Here is a 22,471-nt window from a genome sequence, read left to right on the forward strand (position 1 = left end):
GGTACTTTATAATATTAACATCTTTTATGGTCCATCTGCTTCCTCACTAGTAATTCTGTGGGCTCATAATGCTAAAAATCAGGTTTTAATAACTGTGGTAGCTCATCCCATTATGTCGGTTTGTTCTTGATGAGAAAGTTTTCTACATATCATAATATTTAACCTGAATTTTAATATTAGTTAAAAACCAAATAAAACTTGTGATCCACTTTTATGGTGTTACTATAAAGGGCACTGCAGACAAAATGACAAAAGCTACTTTTCTGATTGCTCTCTTGTTGTATAACTGGGTTAGTATCCTTTCACATTTACATATATGTTAGGGTGGTCAAATTGAAATACGTGGGCCGTAAGATCAAGCCTCATCACCAAACATGCTTGCCCTTTCAGTTGTGGGATCATTATAATGTGACAGTTAATCTCATTCTTCATTGGTAAAAGCACAGCCCAAGAGTTTGCAGTGTGTGGTGTTAACTAGAAGCCTTCTGGAAGTTGTTCCTGGAGTAAGTATAGAAAGACATACACATGAAATCTGAGCAAGCCTTTTTTATTCAACTGTAGCTTACAACTCACCATATGAATAAATAAACATCAGAACAATATATTAATTCAATATACAACATTTTCTACATTCTATAATATAAGTTAACATTTTCTATTCTCTAGCTACACTAAAAATGCATGCATGATAGTAAGGATTTGTTCCCTAGGCAGTTGTTTATCGACTCTATATGATTACAGCATAACTAATAAAGTATACAACAGGCACAAGTCACTTCTATCTAAAGTATTAGTTACTGCACAGTACCTTGTCTATTGAACATTATGAAACAAACATACTTTGGTTAATACTGCACACTCTCTCTCCCTTTTGATAACACAAAATATTTGTAAATAGCAAGTCTTCCAAAATGAAGAAGGTATAATAAAAATAACTTCAAACTATTCTCAACACTGCAGTTTAGGAATAAAAGGCTCTAACAAATTTCTTATAATACATATATGTGGAAAGAAACTGGTCTTATTAAAGACACAATTTCAGATACAGTTTTATCTGCAGAGGACTTAATACTTTGATAATTAAAGAGCTTGATTCTTGCACACTATTAATCAGACATTTCTAACATCATCAAAAGCTTAGATTTCTCTACAAAATGGCTGTCTTTATATATCTTTTGAATCCCATAACAAAAAACAAATATCCCTGTAACGAGTCTATATTTCACCACCTCTTGATTCATACAAAAAAGCAAATATTTCTGTAACAATTATATTTAGCCCTCTTTTAAATCACATTGTGCAAAGCAAAGGTTCTTGCAACAATTATATTTAGCCATATTTTAAATTATATTGTAAAAACAAATGTTCGTGTAATAACTATATTTAGGTATCTTTTAAATCACATTATGTAAAGCAAATATTTCTGCAACAACTATATTTAGCCATCTATTAAATAATGACATAAAAAATACATGCCCCTATAAGATGTATGTATTTTAAATCACATCATAAAAACATACATGACAGAGTAACAAGCCTAAGTTTAGCCATCTTGCATCACATCATACAAAGCACATGTTTCTGTAACAAATATATTTAGCCATATTTTAAACCATATTGTGCAAAGCAAATGTTCCTATACCAAGTCTGCACTCAAGTATCTGTATGTAGTAGAAAACAACTTCTCTATAATTGATCCAAGAGCTTTACATAACAGAAAATAATGAAAAATCTATCTAACGTCACTCTTAAGTTCAATCATCAGTTTTGTGAATATGTGCATAAGAAACATTTTCAAAGTAGTTCTTAACCTCCTCAATGTGAAGCTGACTAGATGAGAACTAACCCTGCTATTCTGAAATTTCAAAACTTTGTATTGTCATGATCACATATCAGGGCTTGAAATTAGATTGAATACACAGTCCTCCTAAATATCAAACGACTTGGGCAAGGGCCTTTTTTTTCATTACTGTATTTGGAGGTATAACTGTTACAGTATGAAAGTGCTCAGTGCTGTTTTAATGAGAAAATAATAGTGTATACAACATTAAACAGTAATACTACTATATTATCAAAAAACAGGCTTAGGTTTATAAAATACAATAAAATGGTAAACCTCAGATGAAGCAAGTGCTGTTTAACAATCATGTTGAATTCATTTCATGTCTAACAAGAATATTCAATATACAAGTAGGTTCAGAAAAAAAAAAGTTTTAAAAGCTACCAGTATAGCATAATAAATACTACTAAAAACACTGAACTGTAATTGCATAAAATATTTTAAAACTCCTTTAAAAATTAAATATTATTTACTGAGATGACAAAGCAGCTAAATTTTCAATACCATTATCACAGTATCTGACAAAGTTGATGGCCTTTGATAAGACTTTTAACATACCAAAATATCATAAACATACTGGTACAATCCATTACATCTACAGAATCTCTGCATGCAGAAAGTACTGACAAATTTTAACAAACTTTATAGAATCTGATTAATAACATTGGGAAAATTACTTTGTCTTGAATGTTAAGTTTTTTGTTTCTCAGACTTTAATCCAAGGATTTGCCACAAGTGAATTTACACTAGCTTTTACAAACACTTGCAGAGCAAAACACTCATTATTAGAATGGAAATATGCAAATCAAATAACAAGCAAAGTTTCCAAATAACCACAACAGTGGTAATCGCAGAAAAGAAAACAGTTCCAAATTCTGTATATGCTTTTAGTTAAAAACATGGAAGAAATATTTTCTACTGAATCTAATATATAATAAAGGTATCAACCCTGTTTTAAAGTCTAAAATGTGTAGAGGAAGTAATACTTTACCTAGACATTCATACATGAACACATAAAAGCAGTTATAAAAAAAAAAAAAGTGATGCAAATAAAGGCCTCATACATTCCAACTTGCAATAAAAAACATTAAGCAGTTTAGAAAAGCAAGGTTATGCACATGTAGTATATATTCACACATTCACATTTCTTATGTAAATCTAAGAATGTAGAACCATTTTCCTTGTTATGTAAAATTGTGAACAAATATTAAAATGGAAGATAAAATATATTATTAAAAGTTAATATCAAACTTACATTAACACGGTTGAAAAGGTAGACATGTATCTTAATACCAAACAGTTACACTGATGAATAATCAACAGAAAAGTGATTTTATTTACACAGGCCAAGAGAAATTACTGCCAGTGCAAGCTCTCCTTCTGGTTCCTGAAATTTATGTGTCTCATAAAACAGATACACTTTTGATTTTTGATACAATAAATACCCCAAAAGTATTGTGATATTACCCTGGACAAGAAGAAGGGAACTATATTAGTATAACATCTTCATGGTTACTACAGATATTTAGCCATCAACACAGTGTACAGCACCTAGAAGCTAGCTTTACATCTACAACAACTTGGCGTTCATTTCCAAGAGCTTGAATGTTTCTGGTTGCACTCTTGGAGCGACCACGATGCTTCCAGCCGTTTTGGCTGATATCGAGCTTAGTTGCAGAATGTACTAGATGAGTCAGTCCATGTGTTATGCTTTTCAGCCGATGCCCTTGCTCTTTCTTTCCCAGATTACTGTTGTTTTTGTTGTACAAAGGAAGATTTTCTATTTGCTGGAGTAAAGTAAAGCCACTGTTTAAGCTTAAACTGAAAGGAATTTTATTGGAGGGATTGGTGAAGTTAAAAGTTTCCTTGAGAAAGAAGTTGTATGAATCTTTTTGGGCAGAAAATACTGATTTCTTTTCTTGGGTGTGCAGAGATTCATCTGGAAAAGTATCAGTGTCTGAAGTCATCTGCTGGTTGCTCTGAGAGAAATTCACACACAGCTCATCACAAGAGATGGAACTGGTGAGACACTGCTCTAAGTCTAAGCTATCAGTACTGTCTGTTGAAAGTACTGTACTGCAAATGGAGGAAGGTTGTACAGTAAGGGTGGAATCTTCTACTGCCTGACCTTGGTGGTTGTGTGATTTACTACTGTGTGTGTTATTCTTATCTGACTTGTTCATTACAGAGCTTTGACCACCACCTCCTCCACTCACATTACCTTGGGATGTTCCTCCTCCATGCCCAGACTGCCCTGATCCTCCACACCCTTCACCCTGCCCACCTGTACGGTCTTCACTACTGTCTCTTCTTCCTGAACTCTTTAATTTTCCCATCTTCCGTTTTAGTCCTTCACCATCATCATCACTGGCCTCTGAACTACTGCAGCTAGTTGTTCGAGATCTTCCCATTTTCTGTCTCTGACCCATTAGGCGCAATACTGCATGTGCCAGCATAGAACGAGGACTGTGTTTTCCACTGGAAAGGTGTTTTCGAGAGTGTTTGGAACAAATAGTTTTTGGAGATAGTTCAGTATCTGATGCCACTTCTTCATCTATTTCACTTAGAAGCAACTGGGGAGAACTTTTCACAGAATGTAGCCCTTGTGCAGCAGATGGTAGAGTTTTAAATTTCTGATTTGGAAATGTCAAAACTGGAGATTGTTTACCTGGTGATATTTTTGGGTTTACTGTGGCAGACTTTACACTGTTGCTGTGGAAAAGTAGAGGAAATTTTGGACATTGTATAACTAAATTTTTAGTAGAAGTGTTCATAGACCCAAACTCATGAAATACAGGAATGTCAAATTTGTCTTTGTTATTTGTTGATGAAACTTCAGCAGATGATGACTTTACCGAATTACCACTGTCATCCTCTTCATGCACCACACTACACTTACGCACTTTTGACAGATAGGACTGACCATTCTGTGATACAGTAGATGAGAAGTGTGAACGATCAAGGAAGTTATTTGAAACATGTGGTTTCACTATCACTCGAGGTGATATTAAATTCTGAAGCACTGGATCACATTTTTCCTGAGATGGTGAATAATCACTCATAATTCTGTAGATAGAAAAAGAGAAACCACATTTAACTTCATTAAATAGTCCTAGCTATAGTTCACTGTCTTAAAATGACACAATCTAAGCCAGAGCAATACATTTTCTATTGTGACAAATCTGAAATAACAAGCTACACATACTGTTTAATATGGAAAATCTTTATGGTTTGGAAGCTTACTTTATATATAACAGAAGAAAGTCAGTTCAGAACATGGAGCCTGTGGCAGCATGTTCGTATCACACAGTGACCCGGTCCATAATGCCCATTATTAGTTTTTTCTAAGTTCCTATTACAACTCCACATGCATCATCAACTTCTGAGAAGTCTGTATCAAAAAACACCTAGATGCTCCTTACACCTACCAGAATACCTGTTTCATGTGACTGAAAGTTAATTAACATTCCTAGCAAATTAGAATAACTAAACTAATCCCATGAGTCTGGTTCTACAGTATCATACATGTTCAGAATTTAAAGCATATTTGATGATTTGGCAGCATTATTATTAAGGACCAATCACAGAATTATATTAGTGTATATATTATACACTATTATAAGAACTGCAACTTGAGACTAGATTACTACTTACCCCTCCAGTTTTAAAACAACAGAGGGTGGTAAACAAGTCAACTCTTAAGGTTTTATTACATTGTTAATGCAGTTTTGATCATTAAAGAAATGGAATTTAAAATTCAGAAGTGTGTGTATATTAGCATACGTACCTCCATAACAATACATGTGTTTGTATATCAGCTAGCCTTAGGCCAAAGGACTCTTTAGACTGGATATGGTAAATATAATAAGGTTGACACACATATTCTGTTTTGTTTTTGCTCATAAGTTCTTAGAATTACTAATGTAATTTACTCCTGTCGATGCCATGGTTGCTTGGCCCACTCCAAGATATAGAAGACTAGTTTGCTGGCTTGCTAGTTTTTAACAGTAGTAAGTTAATAAGAATAATAAATAATCTGTGTTAAATATAAAAAGATTTTATCAATCCATACACTAAAATTCTGATTAGTTAATGACTTAAATAAACTTCAAAATCATTACAATTAACTTACTTAATTTAGTTCACGCCATAACAATTGTTGTTCATGAAAGCCAATGATATAAATGCCATCTAGACCACTACTACACCTATCATATCCTGGCCAGCCTGAGGAGCCATAATATTCAGCACTAGATGTGGCAGATGCAGTGTGGTTGACATATTATAACATATTCTTCTTTGCTTTCACACATAAGTTCTTTGAATATGTGTGGCTGTGTGTTCATATGTATATACTAAAAAATTATTTTAAAGAATATTCATTGTTGTTTGAAGTAACAATTATTTTGAATGTAATCACATCTATTACATAAGCAAAATATTTAACAGGTATCTTGAAATATAACGTAAAATTCTACTTTAGGAGAAAACTAAAAGCTAATTATAAGTTAGTACAGATATTTACAAGGTTAAACTTTACTTTTAGGATTTGTCACAATAAATGAGTGTGATAAAAAGTTTGAAAGACTTGAACCTTCAAAGAACAAACTCGTAAAACTGTATTTATTTATTTTTTCAGGTGTTATGACTACAGTACACAGAAGAAAAAAACAATAACTTACTTTGATGTTATGGCCAATGGGGACAGATCAGCTCTGGAACTTCTGCATATCTTCTGGGCCTTCTCTTGTCGCTGACCCCGTAATTTTCTCTCCGCCAACAAAAAGTATGTGGCAGTGATGTGGTTGTACTCATTCTTCTGTAGTGCTCTAAACAGTCCATGACCAAAAGAAAAATATCATTCTATTAAAACAAGGAAAACAATGACAGTTACAAGACAATTAATTGTTAATGTGCCTTCCAAAATTTTACAGATTAGTAACAAATACTGTTGATTTATGGAGCACATTTAAAGTTATGTTTCAATACATTATATTGATTATGAATGTACCTCAGGCCAGAAATAGTTATGATAATTTATATAAAATCAATTACTTTGTGCTTTCTGACTAAAACTGTGTAGAAAGTTTTGAACTTCAATTTTTTTTAATTCTCTATTGACTTTATAAACAAACTATAACCCCTTGCTTTTTTTTTTTTTAATATTTCTATATACATATATCTTTAGTTTTGATTCAAGCTTAGAAATGAGTTATCATTTAAGTTATTAAAGTTTTTGCTTTCTTCAATTTTCTAATCTTGTTTAGTTTGTCACTTCTGCTCAAGTTACTTACTTCTATCAAATGTTTGTACAAATATATCTTTATTTTCAGGGCTTTATTTTAAGCCAGCCATTCACAAGTAGTAGTTGCTGGGACAGTACTTAGATACTTGATAAAGTCACGGCATCTTGTATATGATGTAGAGCAGAAATAACATAGCTTAAAAACTCTTTTAACCTTTTCTTTTAATGACAACTCTTTATTAAATGATAAACTACAAGAAATAGGAAACTTACTCCAGAATCTCCTCCTTTGTAGCAATACCACCTTTTACCAACTTCTGAATAATGTATGCATGATCATCTTCAGAGAGTTGTTCATGAGAAATTAAGGGCAGATAGTCAGTTGGTTGTACGAGATTCTCAGAAGCAAACCAGTTATTGTTAGCTACCTCTTCTAATGCAGCCCGCTGTTCTGGATCTCGCACCAACATACTTGCTATTAAACTATTACCATCAAAGAATAATAAAAAACAACAAGCAGTGTATTATTTTGATATCAAAACTCATCTAAAATACTGAAACAAATTCCCGTTATAAAAAGCGCTTGTTAGTATACTGTAAAATCACAAATGTGTTTTAACTAGCTAGTTGAATATTTGACTTTTGATTTAAAAATTCCTGTGCTACTTGTGTTTCATCTAAAACATCTTCTGTACAAGTTCTAATGGCTATATGTTTGTATAAATATTTCTTCTATTTGAATTAAAAGAAAATCTTGGAGCAGTAACTACTTTACCGAGGTGTGTAGGAAAAAAAAGTCACAAATGAACATTAGTTATTCTTCCAACTATTTAAACAAAGTACAAAATGTTACAACACCAGTTGATTAAGGAAATGTACTGGACAGCTTATTAAAAAGCACTGACATAAGTGGATGTATCTAACAGAAGATTGATACTGGACCATTATCATCCAAATACACTTTATGAAAATGAAAATACAAGCACACTAAACCTCAAGCTACAAGTAAATGTATCAACTGAACATTAATTTGTGTTTTATTATACATTTTTCAGTGATCTTAAGTCCACAAAATTTAGAGGTAAAAAACTTCATCCAAATTATGCATAAAATAGTCTTCCTTTATGTATCAAAACTGTATTACTGCAAACTGTGTAATTTTATTTTGTGGTATTTTTCAACACTTACTTTCTGCATCCTTTGGACACATGGGTTGGAACTGTGTACTTACAATCCATTATCATTGTCAGTGTCTCACTATCATTGACTTCCTGGAAGGGAGCATAGCCACACACCAACATGTACAGAATTACACCTAAGCTCCACACATCTGGGGTGAAAAGAAGAAGCCTACCAGTTAATGAGGTTTTATAACAACAAACATGAGGGAAATATGTTTAAACTAACAACAGCCTCCAAATTTTATGTAATGTTCTGATCTTATTAGCTAAAATCCAAGACCTTTTTATATTATGCCTTAAGTCAAGAATTAAGTTAGTATGTGCATTTTAATAACAAACCAGTATTACTACAGTATTTATTGTATAGTAAAATTGATTAGATAACAGGAAACAATGTTTTATTACATTTAGTCTGTTAATGGTTCCAACTACAACAACTCGATCTGTACACTGAAAAGCTGGACCCAAATATTCTCTAGAGAAAAATGTGCAGTACTAAAAGATTCAAATCAAACTACTTTGAGATCTTGTAAGAGAGAATGCTGATATATTCCACTGGTTTACAATCAGAAGCTTTTATTTACAGAAAAACAAACTGCAGTAAGTAAACACAAGTTTTCCTATGTATTTATCAACATGCATTACAGTTTTGATTGTGAACACTGACAACCAGAAGTAAAGCCAGCAGTAATAACTCAGAGTAATGTGACAAAAATACTACTGTTCTGATGTCTATTTTTTACACATACCCAAAGGTATATAACTGGTTACAGTCTGCCAATCTATCAACTCTTTACAACTGCATACTATGTATAAGTAATGTGCTATACTTTTCACAAGCATTTGTAAAGAAAACTTGATAATGGTGAATTTCCACAAAACCAAATAAACAGCAATTAAGAATAATATTGATGGTCTTGTAATAACAGTTTCTATACTTCGAAACAATTACAAGACTGGCATTAAAATCATGATTGAAGTTTACGGTTTCTTTATTTTGGATAGTTCTTATAATTTCAACTTACAAATGTTTATATACTCTTATATACTCTTATATGTGTTGAATATAAGCACAAAAAATATTTTGTGCACATGTGGAATTGTGAAGAATGTTTATACTACTTGTGGAAGGCTTAAGCTTTAAGCTTCTTGACGTGGGTGGTAGTTTATCATCTATACAATGACAACCTCTTGCTATCTTTAGTATTTTTATGCTTATTTCAGATGATTTCTTTGAACTCACTATTATAAGAGTGTTGGCTGTTTCCACTGACATGAAAATATGATGATAAATATTACTTTGAAACTAAAATAGACTTCTATTTTTGTCTAAAAAAGCAAATTTAGCAGCTTGTGGTATGTTGACATAGTGTGAACAGTACTTAGACTTGTGTTGGGCTACACTGTCTTATTCACCATTTTTAGTTTCAAAATATTTTGTGTATATGTGTTAATATTTTTCACAGAGTTCAAATTTACATTAAATGTTAGGTGTATATTTATGTACATCTGCTTACAAACCAAAAATAAAAAGCAGTATTTTTCTAGGTCTTATTTTAAAACAATTATGATTTTTTTTCCTGAAAATAAAAACTGACATTGTTAATGTGAATAGATGATATAATAATCATGAATACATTTATTTATTCAGTTTCCTAAAAAATGTTTTCTAAACTTCTGTAATTATAGCTGTAGAAAGTGTTGAAAGACCAAACACTTAAAAATAATATTTACAAAACTGACTCTAAAACTATGGAAAAACTCCTTTTTTTGCCAGTTACCAGAGTTTTTAATATCTATTTAAAAAATTATACTTACATTATATTAATATTAGCTGGTGCATATTTTTGGTTATCATATTTTGTATTTTTACAAAGTTTTATGTTAATTAGTCTAGAAAAGTAAATCAAAGAATATCTTTGAAGATATGCATAGCTAGTTGCTGTTCACACTTCACATTATCTACCAAGTACATTTTGGGGGCATAGTTTATTTACCATTTCAGTTTAAGAACTTTGACATGCCAACCTAAAATTATTAATAACCACCTGATATCTTGAAACTTGATATTTAGTGGTGACAAATATAAGCTACACTGTGCAAAGTAATGGAAATACACATATATTCTACATTAAACTAATAAAATCTGATAAGGTATGTATTTTACAACAGCACAGATAAAAATCTGTATTCTTTGTTTCTACAGAAAGTCCAAAACGTCTTACAACTGGTTGCCAGTCTAATATCAGACATTTCTATAATATTCGCAACACAAATGCAAATAACATAGCTATATACCTGCAAGTGAGCAAATACAAATTAGGTAAGATACTCAAAGTTAAAAGTGACTAAACCTGTGATTATGTAAGTCACAAATGATGACCTACACAACCAAGTTATACTTAATATGAAGCATTACCTCACTGTGCTAGTCATCATGTGTGTCTTTATGAAATACTGATAGGTTACTCCAGCTTTGACCTGATCTACATTACTTTTCAACTCAGTCTAAGTGGAACATTATATTATACATCTACAACACACCTATTATCTATCACACACTTTGTTCTGGAATGAAAAAAATCAGGTAGTATAAATAAAACATTGTATTCTTTTTTATTAACTGTACTATTTAAACATTGTTTTAGTAATCAATAAAAGTGATGTAAATATTTTTTGCAAATAAAATTTATTATCTGTTTTTCAGTATCACTTCTTTGAATCAAATTCTGAACAGTAAATCTGTATTCTTTGTTTCTACAGAAAGTCCAAAAAGTCTTACAATGGTTGCCAGTCTAATATCAGACATTTCTATAATATTTGCAACACAAATGCAAATAATATATCTATATATCTGCAACTGAGCAAATACAAATTAGGTAAGATACTCAAAGTTAAAGTGACTTTACAGATAAAGCCTTACGTAATGAGTATAATATGTACACCAAATTCAAGGCAAACCATTAAATTTGTTAGTCTGCATGTGAAAATAAATATTTTCAGAAATTAATTTCATACTCTTGGCTCAGGGTAACATTAATTTACAACCAAAGTGTTTAATTATGTTACTAGCACACTGATCCATGCTTTTCATATGGTACCACATTAACCACATTTCTCATGTTTACATTGCTACTGAATATTCAGTACCCTTAACTTGCCAATTTCTTGTAGTATCATAACATTGTATTCTTTTTTATTAACTGTACTATTTAAACATTGTTTTAGTAATCAATAAAAGTGATGTAAACATTTTTTGCAAATAAAATTTATTATCTGTTTTTCAGTATCACTTCTTTGAATCAAATTCTGAACAGTAAATCTGTATTCTTTGTTTCTACAGAAAGTCCAAAAAGTCTTACAATTGGTTGCCAGTCTAATATCAGACATTTCTATAATATTTGCAACACAAATGCAAATAATATATCTATATATCTGCAACTGAGCAAATACAAATTAGGTAAGATACTCAAAGTTAAAGTGACTTTACAGATAAAGGCCTTACCTAATGAGTATAATATGTACACCAAATTCAAGGCAAACCATTAAATTTGTTAGTCTGCATGTGAAAATAAATATTTTTAGAAATTAATTTCATACTCTTGGCTCAGGGTAACATTAATTTACAACCAAAGTGTTTAATTGTGTTACTAGCACACTGATCCATGCTTTTCATATGGTACCATATTAACCACATTTCTCATGTTTACATTGCTACTGAATATTCAGTACCCTTAACTTGCCAATTTCTTGTAGTATCATATCAACCATGATTTAGTAATACCAAGTCTTAATTATATGTTCTGTAAGTCATTATAACACAAATATTACATTTCAAATATTCCTAACAGATTACAATTTAAATGAAAAACTTGACAAATCTCCATCTTTATTGTTGTTATTATGAATTGAAACATTCTGTTAAATCAAAAACATGATTTTGTATCTGAAAATATTAATTACTAGGATTAATTATTATAATTATAGTCGAGAAGAAAAATAATTAAAGTACCTAAATGATGTTTCAATGCATTTCAACTGTTATAGGTTTGTTTTCTGGCATTCTTTTTGGTTTATATTATTAAATATTTGTAAACAGTTTGTGATAATTCAGGAGCTTATAATTACTTATTATATTATTTTATCTCTGATATGTATCTTTAGTTTACTTTTGAACAAATGTTTTTAATAAATACCTTATTTCAAGATGTGCTTCTCTCTCCAAATAAAGTTGTAAAAGTTGTGTAGCTTTCATTTTAAATGTAATATGTACATGCATTTGAATGTAATATTTAAATAAATGTATATATAAAATTCATACATAATTTTTGTATGTGTTTTAAGCCAATGGCAAATGTTGAGACTGTTCTTTCTATTCTTGGACTAAAATCTTCCTGGTTAAACATCAGGTTCAGAATCAGAAAAATGTTGATAAGATTCTTTGATTTCTAGATTTTGTAAATTACATTAACAGCAATATGATGCATAATTTTCAAACTGTTTGAAAAAAACACATACATGTATTTCACATATATGCCTTTTTTTTCCAAAATGTTAATTTGGAGGTTTCAACAAATTTTAATTATTAGTTTATAATGTATTATTTTTTCCATCTCTTTATGTCTTACAATCATAGCTTAATATACAGTGGTCTCTTTATAGTTATCAACATATAAAGGATGTATATAGTTAAGTACAACTGAATATATCTATATTACAGTAAATCATCCTGCACAGATAACATGTTTTTGGTATAATACAGTTTGACCAACATTTTTTTATGGTGTAAGTTAGTTAAAATGTTATATTTTATCATGTTGTGCTTAGCAGTGATAACATGTTATGATATAATGTATCAGACATTGTTCTTGTATATAATGTATCAGCACATATCAAATATCATTCTTATACCTGTTGTTATGTCTAGTGTACCTTAGTATCATATCAAATATCATTCTTATACCTGAGTATGTTGTGTCTAGTGTCACAGTACTTGATGCAGTATCATATCAAATATCATTCTTATACCTGAGTATGTTGTATCTAGTGTCACAAAATCACATGTACTATGGTACCCAGAATTGTTGCTATACTTTTGTAAAATATGCTTTGTAAAACCATTTAACTAAATATAGAATTTTATTGGATAGTCAACATGATTTCAGTAAGGGAAAATTTTGCCTTACAAATCTTTTGACATGCTTTGAAAAGGTTAGTGTTTATTTAGATGAGAGTAAGAGTGGAGATATGGTGTATCTGGATTTTCAGAAAGCATTTGATATGGTGTTACATAAAAGGCTTGTAAAAAAAATCATTTCCATAGGTGTGAGAGATAAGTTGGCAAATTGGATAGAAGAGTAACTGGATGGAAGAAAGCAGAGAGTTGTTACAGATAAAGTTTAGTCAAACTGGATTAACATTACAAGTGGGTTCCTTCAGGAACTCAAGTCTCAGATACTTTGCACTTTTTGATGTACATCATTGTCTTAGATGAAGGAATGGTCAGTAAGTTACTTGAGCTTGCAGATATTAAAATCTTTGGTGTTGCTAAGTGTGAAGAAGGTGCTGGTGATTTACAAAAGGATTTAGATCATTTATTGAGCTGGGCAAGTAAATGGCAAGTGGGTTTTAGTTATGATGTATGCATTTGGGTTATCATAATTTCGATCATAACAGTATTATGGAAGAAAGGGATATTGATATAATGATTGATCACTCTCTTAAGTTATCTAAACAGTGTGCTGTTGCTAGTGGTAGGGAAAATAGGATTTTCAATTTTATCTACAGAAATATTGAATACAGATCCCAAGAGGTTATAATTTCATTGTAGAGGTCACTGGTAAAACCACATTTGGAATATTCTGTTTAAACTTTGGCTCTTTACTTTAGGAAAGATATTGAATTGATGAAGTTCAGAGAAGGGTTACTAAAATTATGCCTGTGGTGGAGGGGTTGTCATATGAGGAGAAGCTGAAATCTCTCAAATTGTTTTCTCTTGAAAAAGGAAGAGTTAGAGGGCTTTGATTCAGGTGTTTAAGATTGTAAAGAAAATTGATACTGTAGATGGATCATCTTCACATTTAACAGTGAGAATATTAGGATTAGAGGACACAAGTATAAATTTTGGCAAAGTAAAACCATCTTCAGCTATGACAGTTTTATTTTTGGAATGTGTTGCCTTCAGATGTTAAGAAGGCAGTAAATTAAGTAAGTTTATGAGAAATCTTGATAAATATGTGAACAAAAAGGGAAGGGCTGGGTTTATGTTTTTGTAAATTTATTTATTAATAGTTTTAGTTTTAGAAAGGATAGCCATAACAGAACAACAGGTCCCATACTTTATCTAATGTTGATATCATCTGATATTTGGTATCAAGCAGTTTAATTCCTTATTCCATTATAGTGATGCACAATCCTTTTGTATTCTTCCTCCATTTATCCATGGATGGTTTAAAAGAGCTAAGTTAATTGTTGTTATATTTGCTATTTGGACAAGAAGACACTTTTGCTACCTTCCATTGGATCATCTTCGTTCCTTTGGTACAGTAACTTTGTTGGTCATTACAGCTTCAAATTAATAATTTTTTTATTGAATTTCTGCTAAATTACTGTTTCTACAATTAAAGTTGCTAACACATTACATTGTTATGTTGAAACACTTGTAAGTGATGATGCATTAGCACAAAAATTCTGCTAAATTCTGTAAAACTTTAACTTTGTTCTCACTTTGTATACACACACACACACACACACACACATAGGTACTTGACAATGGAACAATTAAATAATGAAAGTAAATACAGTAGTAACACAATATATTAATATTAAAATTAAATGTATAAATACAACATTTTTTACAATTTCTTTATCTATCAGTTCATTATAATGGTATTTCTGTGCATTTACATTCAATTGAATACAATATGATAGTACATTATCCTTATGTCATTAATTCTACACATATAACTACAATTAGACAAAATGTGAGAGTAAAGTCTCACTGTTGTTAATTCTATACACATAACAATAGATGGATAAAACATGACAGTACATTACCATAATGTATAATATCAGAAATTCAGTTTCATACTTAACTGCTGAAAGGAGATTAAAAGTTTAGGGAGAAACTGGTTATATTGTGTTGGTAGATGAAATCCTCCCAGTAGTTAAGTATGAAGTTGAGCTTGTGATACATACGAAATCTTCTCCTATCTCTAAATAACACAATTCTTAATTTGATTTAAATCATTATTTCATTTGTTATTTTCAGTTTTCAAACTATATAATGTAATAAAATCAATTAAAATGTGTCACACAATATAAACTAAAATTGTACTTAAACTTTATGAAGTAGTTAGCTCAAAACTAAAACCTACAGCACCTGTAAACTTTTACACATTAGATATTTTTACGTGTGAAAGGTAAATCAATGGATGATGCAACTGGTGCAAAAATTCAAACTTCTTGGAGGTGTAAGCATATTAGCTTAAATGCTACATTATGTATGATATAAAATATCCCTTGGAATACACATTCTACATGCTTGACTTCTGGTCTTACATCACTAAAAAAGAACTGCAGTTGTAAGTACCATCTGTATATATATCTGTACACAGATGTTTCTAGACACAACAAGATAAGGGCAGTGTGTCACTATTCTATACATACAGAAAAAAAAAAGCCATTGTATAGAGATACAAAGTAGTGAAGTGTACTGGTATATTTTGTGAATAAAGGATGTGAAACTGACAAAAGCTCATGATTTTAAGTCATCTCAATATCTTTTTTTCTAAACACATACAATAAATTTTGTAATTCAATCACCTCTGCCAAATTAATCCTTGGATGAAGTAGAATTGTCATATTATCCACTGGACAATAATTTCTGTTTATAACTATTTCTTTCTGGAATAAACCTTATTTCCAGATTTTTTTTCAAGTTACATGAAAGACGTAGCTAAACCTAAATTGTTACTAACTCCTCATGTTATATGAAGATGCACTAAACATGTAGTCAATATATTTAGACACAATAAAATTGCAATTAATTTCAAAAGTTCTACAATATTTCTATGAAACAACTGACAACTGAAAGCAATTTCTCTTGTGGTAATATTCAATAGTCAACATTCTTGCTCATCAAATCAGTTGTGTTTTAATGCAAGTTTACAAATCTCACAAAAACAGTTCTTTATCAAAATTAAATGTTCACTATAAATAAGTTACATTTCTTGTTTACACACAGATGCTAAGCATGAGTTAATTCTTGTTGTAAAAATAAATTATGGTAGTTATTATAAGAGCTAAAATGAACACTAAAACACTAAACAGCAAAACAAGATAACATAAACATATTTCAGAACTGATATTTGCCTGTTATCTGCGACAAGAAAACTCACAGAACAAAGTCATTAAAAAAACCAGAATAAATACTGTTAATCCTGAGTTAAAATTAGTTCTAAATTAATGCAACTCCAGACTCATGTGGTTAAAATCACTTTCATCATTTTTAATGTTAAACTATTTTTACTCTGTTCATTTCATTAAAAGTATACATCATTGCTATAACTGTCAATTCTTTTTATTAATTCTCACATAAAAATTGTTTTATTTCTTGTTATATAAGCATGACATTTTATTTACAATAACAAGATTAAATATTTTTAAACCTAAAACTAACAACTCTGCAAGAAAGAAAATTCAAATTAATGAGTGTGCCTTGTACATTAAAAGAAAAAGATTTAGTTTATTTACTTTCTAAAAAGAGAAATGGGCCAGAAATACTCAAGTATTAGTTTCAATTCTTAAGATTCTGAGATCTACTTACCAACTTTAGGTGCATCGTACATATCACCTAATAAAATTTCTGGTGCAGAATATGCTAAAGATCCACAGGACGTTTCTAGCTTTTGTCCAGGGTGATATCTGTTACTAAATCCAAAATCTGTTAATTTTACCACCCCCAGTTTTTCAAAAAAAATTACATTTTCTGGCTTTAAATCACGGTGCACTACGTGAAGTCGATGGCAATAAGATATAGCATGAACAATCTGCTGGAAAAACTTCCTTGCCGTATCCTCATCTACTCCTTTGTCATTTTTCATAATATAATCATACATATCACCCCCATCTCCTAGCTCCAGTATTAAGTAAAGTTTTGTTTGTGTGTCTATGACTTCATAGAGTCTCACCACATTTGGATGTTGTACTAATTTCATACATCTCACCTCTTGGTACAGGTGAGCACGAGACACATCGTCTAGTTTTGTTTTGTCAATTACTTTAACGGCAACTTTCTCACCAGTAAATACGTGTCTCGCTAATTTTACAACTGCAAAATGGCCGCGTCCTATTACATCTCCCAAGTCGTATAAACCCGCAATCTTTCCATCATATTTATTACAATGGCGAACCTTTTGTATATTACTAGTATTAAGCAGAAGCGATTTATTTTCACTCATTATGAATACGCGTAAATATAAACGCCTGTTTTAGACTCACAATTCATGCATTAGCAGGATGGTTACTACCATATATTCCACCACTGTTTATCTATAGTGCATTCTGAAGAGCGAGCTCACAATGTACTTAAAGTTGTTCACTATTAGTTACTCCTCGCGCATGAGATCAGCGCACCTTCAGTTTTCAATGGGTTTTCCGTGTGGTGGAGCGTTCAAACATATAAAGCGCAGTTACTAATGAGAAATACAGGTGATGCCTCACTATTAAACTGCTTTTCTATACATTTGTTGCGGATAAAATGTGAGAACAGATAATAATAATAATACAGATTAACTAAGATACAACCGAACTTGTTCTCTTTATTACATAAAGTTGAACATAACTTCCAAGGCGTACCACAATAACATATCCCGAAAGTTCTTATAATTTAAATTAATCTAATGTAAAAATTTAGATCACACCAAAATAGGAAGAGAAGAAGAAGCGCAACTCACAGTAATGGATATGATGTTTAATTACAAAAGTATATACCGCTATGTGTATGAGATTAAAATGTTCGTTTTATCCACAAGTTTTGTGCTTATTAAAGCTGCAGTTTATAGATAACCTAATACCACATTATTAAAACAATATCACAGCTCAAGACCCCTCAAACCCAGATTCGTCTGTCAGACTACCAGATAGTGAAGAGTGATTCATCCTCAGGAGAACGCGTTTCCACTGTTCCAGAGTCCAAAGGCAGTGTGCTTTACACCACTCCAGCCGACGCTTGGCATTGCGCATGGTAATCTTAGGCTTGTGTGCGGCTGCTCGAGCATGGAAACCCATTTTATGAAGCTCCATTTCTTGTGCTAACGTTACTTTCAGAGGAAGTGTGGAAACCGGCGAAAGACAATTTTCACGCGCTACGCGTTTCAGCACTCGGCGGTCCCGTTCTATGAGCTTGTGTGGCCTACCACTTCGTGGTTGAGCTGTTGATGCTTCTAAACCTTTCCACTTTACAATTACAGCACTTACAATTGACCGGAGCAGCTCTAGCAGGGAAGAAACTTGACGAATTGACTTGTTGGGAAGATGGCATCCTATAACAGTACCACGTTGAAAGTCACTGAGCTCTTCAGTGTGACCTAAACTAAACTAAACTAACGTGGCAGGGGTTCAGTTTAGAGAGAGAGGAAATCAGAAGAGTTCTCTCTCCAACTGGGGTGTTCAGGAACTTTGTAGTTCCTCTTCGTCCCCTTTCGTGGATTGTTATTAAGATTAAGTGGTGGTTTTTTTATTATTATTTTAATAAATTAATTATCGTTATTATTCTTGACTTTTTGGGTGGAGGCAAAGGCAGCAGTTGAAAGAAAGGCCGGGACCTGTCCCGAAAGGAAAAAGTTGGGCAGATATGAACATGAATGTAATTCATTTAAATTCAGATTAAATCAAACGGCCCGATTCTGGGTCTGGCAAAAAGTTTGCCTAGGCTGGGATCTAGAAATCCAATGCCTGAAGATTTTGATGTGAGGGGAAACGGGAGTGCCCCGAGAAAACCCACTTTCACACGACAGGCGCTTCAGTGTGACCCATTCTATTGCCAATATTTGTATATGGAGACTGCATGGTTGTATGCTTGATTTTATACACCTGTTAGCAATGGGTGTGGCTGAAATAGCCGAACCCACTAATTAGAAGGGGGTGTCCACACACTTTTGGCAATGTAGTGTATCATTTGATTGGGCTAATCGTCACATAGCAGACTAAGTCGTCTCTATTTTATATTGATGATGAAATCCCTACATTGCAAGCTTCCACCACTTTGTCTAATGAAAATCTTGGTGTTTGAATATAATCTTAGTTGTCATTATTATACCTTTCCTTTAGTTAACTTTAGAATACTAGTTTTATTACTATTTTACAATAACGTAACATTCTGCAATAGGAAATTCTAGTTCTATTTGTTTTGTCAGTAAGGAATCCAGTAATGTAAGAATTTTATTCTCCATGTAAAGTAGAGACGGTTTAGTCTGTTATGTGATCATTAGTTGAATCAAATGACATGTTCACTTACATTTCTATCTTGTTCGGTTTCCTTTTTTTAAAGTTCAGTAGCTAGCCCTACGTAGCTCTTTTATTTAACAATAATGTTATCCCATAGTAGTTGTTTATTTACTTTTTATGTCATGGCGTATGTTGGTAACTAGGTTATAGAGTGTACTTTAGAATGTTATACAATTTTCTCAGAATAATAAAATAGATAATTAAAAATCATAGAGACTACTTCACTCTATTAACTGATGCTAAGATGATAAAAGTATAGTTTCTGGTACAACTAGATAGACACCAGACCTGTCGAAGCAAAATTATGGTGAAAGAAAATAAGAAATCTCGGTTTTGACTGTTCGCCTTTTTTTGACTTTGGGACGTTCTGCATAGCTGAAAAGCGGCATATACACCAGATATAGAGCGACTATACCAGATAGCTCTTCATATCTGGCTTCGGATAATCTGTAGAAATAAAAATCAGGATAACTTTTACTGCTTAATTACAGGCGTCCATTCATCTTTACATAGATGGTACTAGCGTACTTTGTGACACTTCATTGGTTTTTTCATTGTCAGCCTTGTTTTACAAGTATTCCCTTATCAAGTTTTCACAGTTTGTTTGATATTGTTTCTACTTCCAATATACAGTATAAATAAATAAACACACATGATACTATATTACAAATACTTATGTAATACAATGTATCAATAATCTCTCCAGTAGCACAGCGGTAAGTCAACAAACATAAAACAACTGAAACCGTTTTGTTGTTGTTGTTGAGCAATGCACAAATAGCCCATTTTGTATCTTTATATTTAATTAAAATAAACAAACAAGAATCATTTACACGTTTCATGGGCAGGTTTATTAGCTATATGCTGTATGGTAAGACGTTATGTCTATATGTTGATATAAGCATATCATATGTTTTCTACCTTATTTTAATATATGAACTTTTCCAAGAATGTCATTTACATTGGCTTATATGTACAGTTTCCACAAAACATTAACCAAGAAAGTCATGAAATTTCTGCTACCTTAGCTGCCTATTGTATCATTTACCTGCAATAACATCTTTTATTCTCTTATAGTTAAAATAGCTGTATGATGATACATTGAAGTTATAAACCTCCCTAATATTTTAATTGGAATAATCAGACACATAAATAATATAAGACATTATAGGTAAGATTTACTTTGTCACCTAAACTAAGTAAGGAGATGTTTATTTAATCTGGGTTTTAGTATTGTTATTTCAGAACACATTTTGATAGCTTTCTAGTAAAGAAGATCATTAGTTATGGCAAGTAAATTTACATACGCTGTGTTTGTAAACTTAATAAAGATTGATTATTGTAATTTTACATTTGTGTCTAGTTTCTCTATTTCAGACAGTCAAATGAATCAGACAAATTTGCAATAAATATCAGTATATACTTTGTCACTTAAGAAAAATTGTATTTTACCTAAAGATACCACAGATTGGATAAGGAGAAAATTTTGACGCTGTGACTACAGACATAGACGTAATTAATGAGGAAACATGCCCTATTTATTTTAATAATATTCACTGTAGGAAAGAAATTATAACTTTTTGGAAATAATTTTTTTTCACGTTTTAAGACAACGGTGTTATTTAATTTTGGTTTACGAGTTCATTGTTGTACAATCCAGTGTGGGTAGAGTTTATTTAAAGTTAAGAAGTAAGTGTTCGATTTTTTTTACCATTAAGATATGAAATAATTAATACATAAAGCAATACAATCGTAAAAGTATAAAGGTTTGAACTTAATAAAGTATTGTCAAAAACATGTTGTTCGATTTCTTGTATAAAAGCACGATTTCTATGCATGTGAGTACTGTGGATGCAAGTAAAAGAACTTACTAGTATTTTTTAAGATTTGGAAACTCTTACATCTGGAATTATTTATAAATAATCTCAACAAAATGGAACTAGTATATGAAGCACGACAGTAGGATATGTTGAATTCCATACACAACCAGAAACTCAGACATGGTGATAATCTACGGAATTGGCTAAATTGTTCAGTAATATTATTAAGACTAAACAGTTAAGAAGCTCTTACGTAAACTCGCAGGTGATCTATGTCTTCATGATGTTAATGTAAAAGTCAGTAAAGCAACAGCAGATGTTTGTTTTCGATTTTGGTGAGTTAGAAACTCGTTTAGCTAGCTATTTTGCAAAAGAACAAGTAGTGCATTAATATTCCTTATATTTTCCAAAACAGGGGCGTAGCCAGAAATAGCCATGAAAGGGGGGGTTTGGTTTGAGTGCTTGATGCAAGCGCCACAGGCGCGAATCCATGCTGGGTGGTCCGGGGGTATGCCCCCGGGAAATTTTTAAATAAAAGCATAAAAGAAAAGCCTGAATTATGCATTCTGAGACCACCTTTTTGGCAAATTTCAGAATGGCACACTGAGGTGTTTGTCTTATTTTTTTAAATCATAAATAAATATATAGGCCTATATATATAATATATAACTTAAAGTTATCAGGCCAAGAAAAGTAGGCCTACAGTCCTGTCATCAACATATAAAGTATAGAGTCACTCAGGAGAGTGCAAAATATATGTATAGTGTCTATAATCTGTATTCAAATATCATGGACAGTGTATATTCAGATTCCCTGGATTTCAAGAATTAACTTCACAAATGAACAGTGTGTGGCACTGTGGCAGGCTGGCAGCACC

General features: G+C 31.6%; 1 protein-coding gene across 1 annotated transcript; it reads right to left on the reverse strand.

The window, feature by feature from the left end:
- Positions 1-531: 531 nt before the first annotated feature.
- LOC143237471 (uncharacterized) lies at positions 532-17,912 on the reverse strand. Its single transcript, XM_076476751.1, has 5 exons — positions 17,094-17,912; positions 8,274-8,415; positions 7,359-7,568; positions 6,523-6,669; positions 532-4,906 (listed from the first exon to the last, which is right to left on the reverse strand). The coding sequence occupies exons 1-5, from the start codon at positions 17,725-17,727 to the stop codon at positions 3,373-3,375; spliced, it is 2,667 nt and encodes an 888-aa protein (XP_076332866.1). The 5' UTR covers positions 17,728-17,912; the 3' UTR covers positions 532-3,372.
- Between the last annotated feature and the right edge of the window lie 4,559 nt (positions 17,913-22,471).

This window comes from Tachypleus tridentatus, chromosome 13, assembly GCF_004210375.1.
Source record: "Tachypleus tridentatus isolate NWPU-2018 chromosome 13, ASM421037v1, whole genome shotgun sequence".
Classification (NCBI taxonomy): domain Eukaryota; kingdom Metazoa; phylum Arthropoda; class Merostomata; order Xiphosura; family Limulidae; genus Tachypleus; species Tachypleus tridentatus.

Bases quoted from the DNA above. Each gene is read 5' to 3' on its own strand.
- LOC143237471 (XM_076476751.1), bottom strand. From the start codon at position 17,727: ATGAGTGAAAATAAATCGCTTCTGCTTAATACTAGTAATATACAAAAG. The intron at 8,416-17,093 runs GTAAGTAGATCT...TTTTCACCCCAG, and splicing joins GTACGATGCACCTAAAGTTG to ATGTGTGGAGCTTAGGTGTA. The intron at 6,670-7,358 runs GTAAGTTTCCTA...TGGACTGTTTAG, and splicing joins ACAAAGGAGGAGATTCTGGA to AGCACTACAGAAGAATGAGT.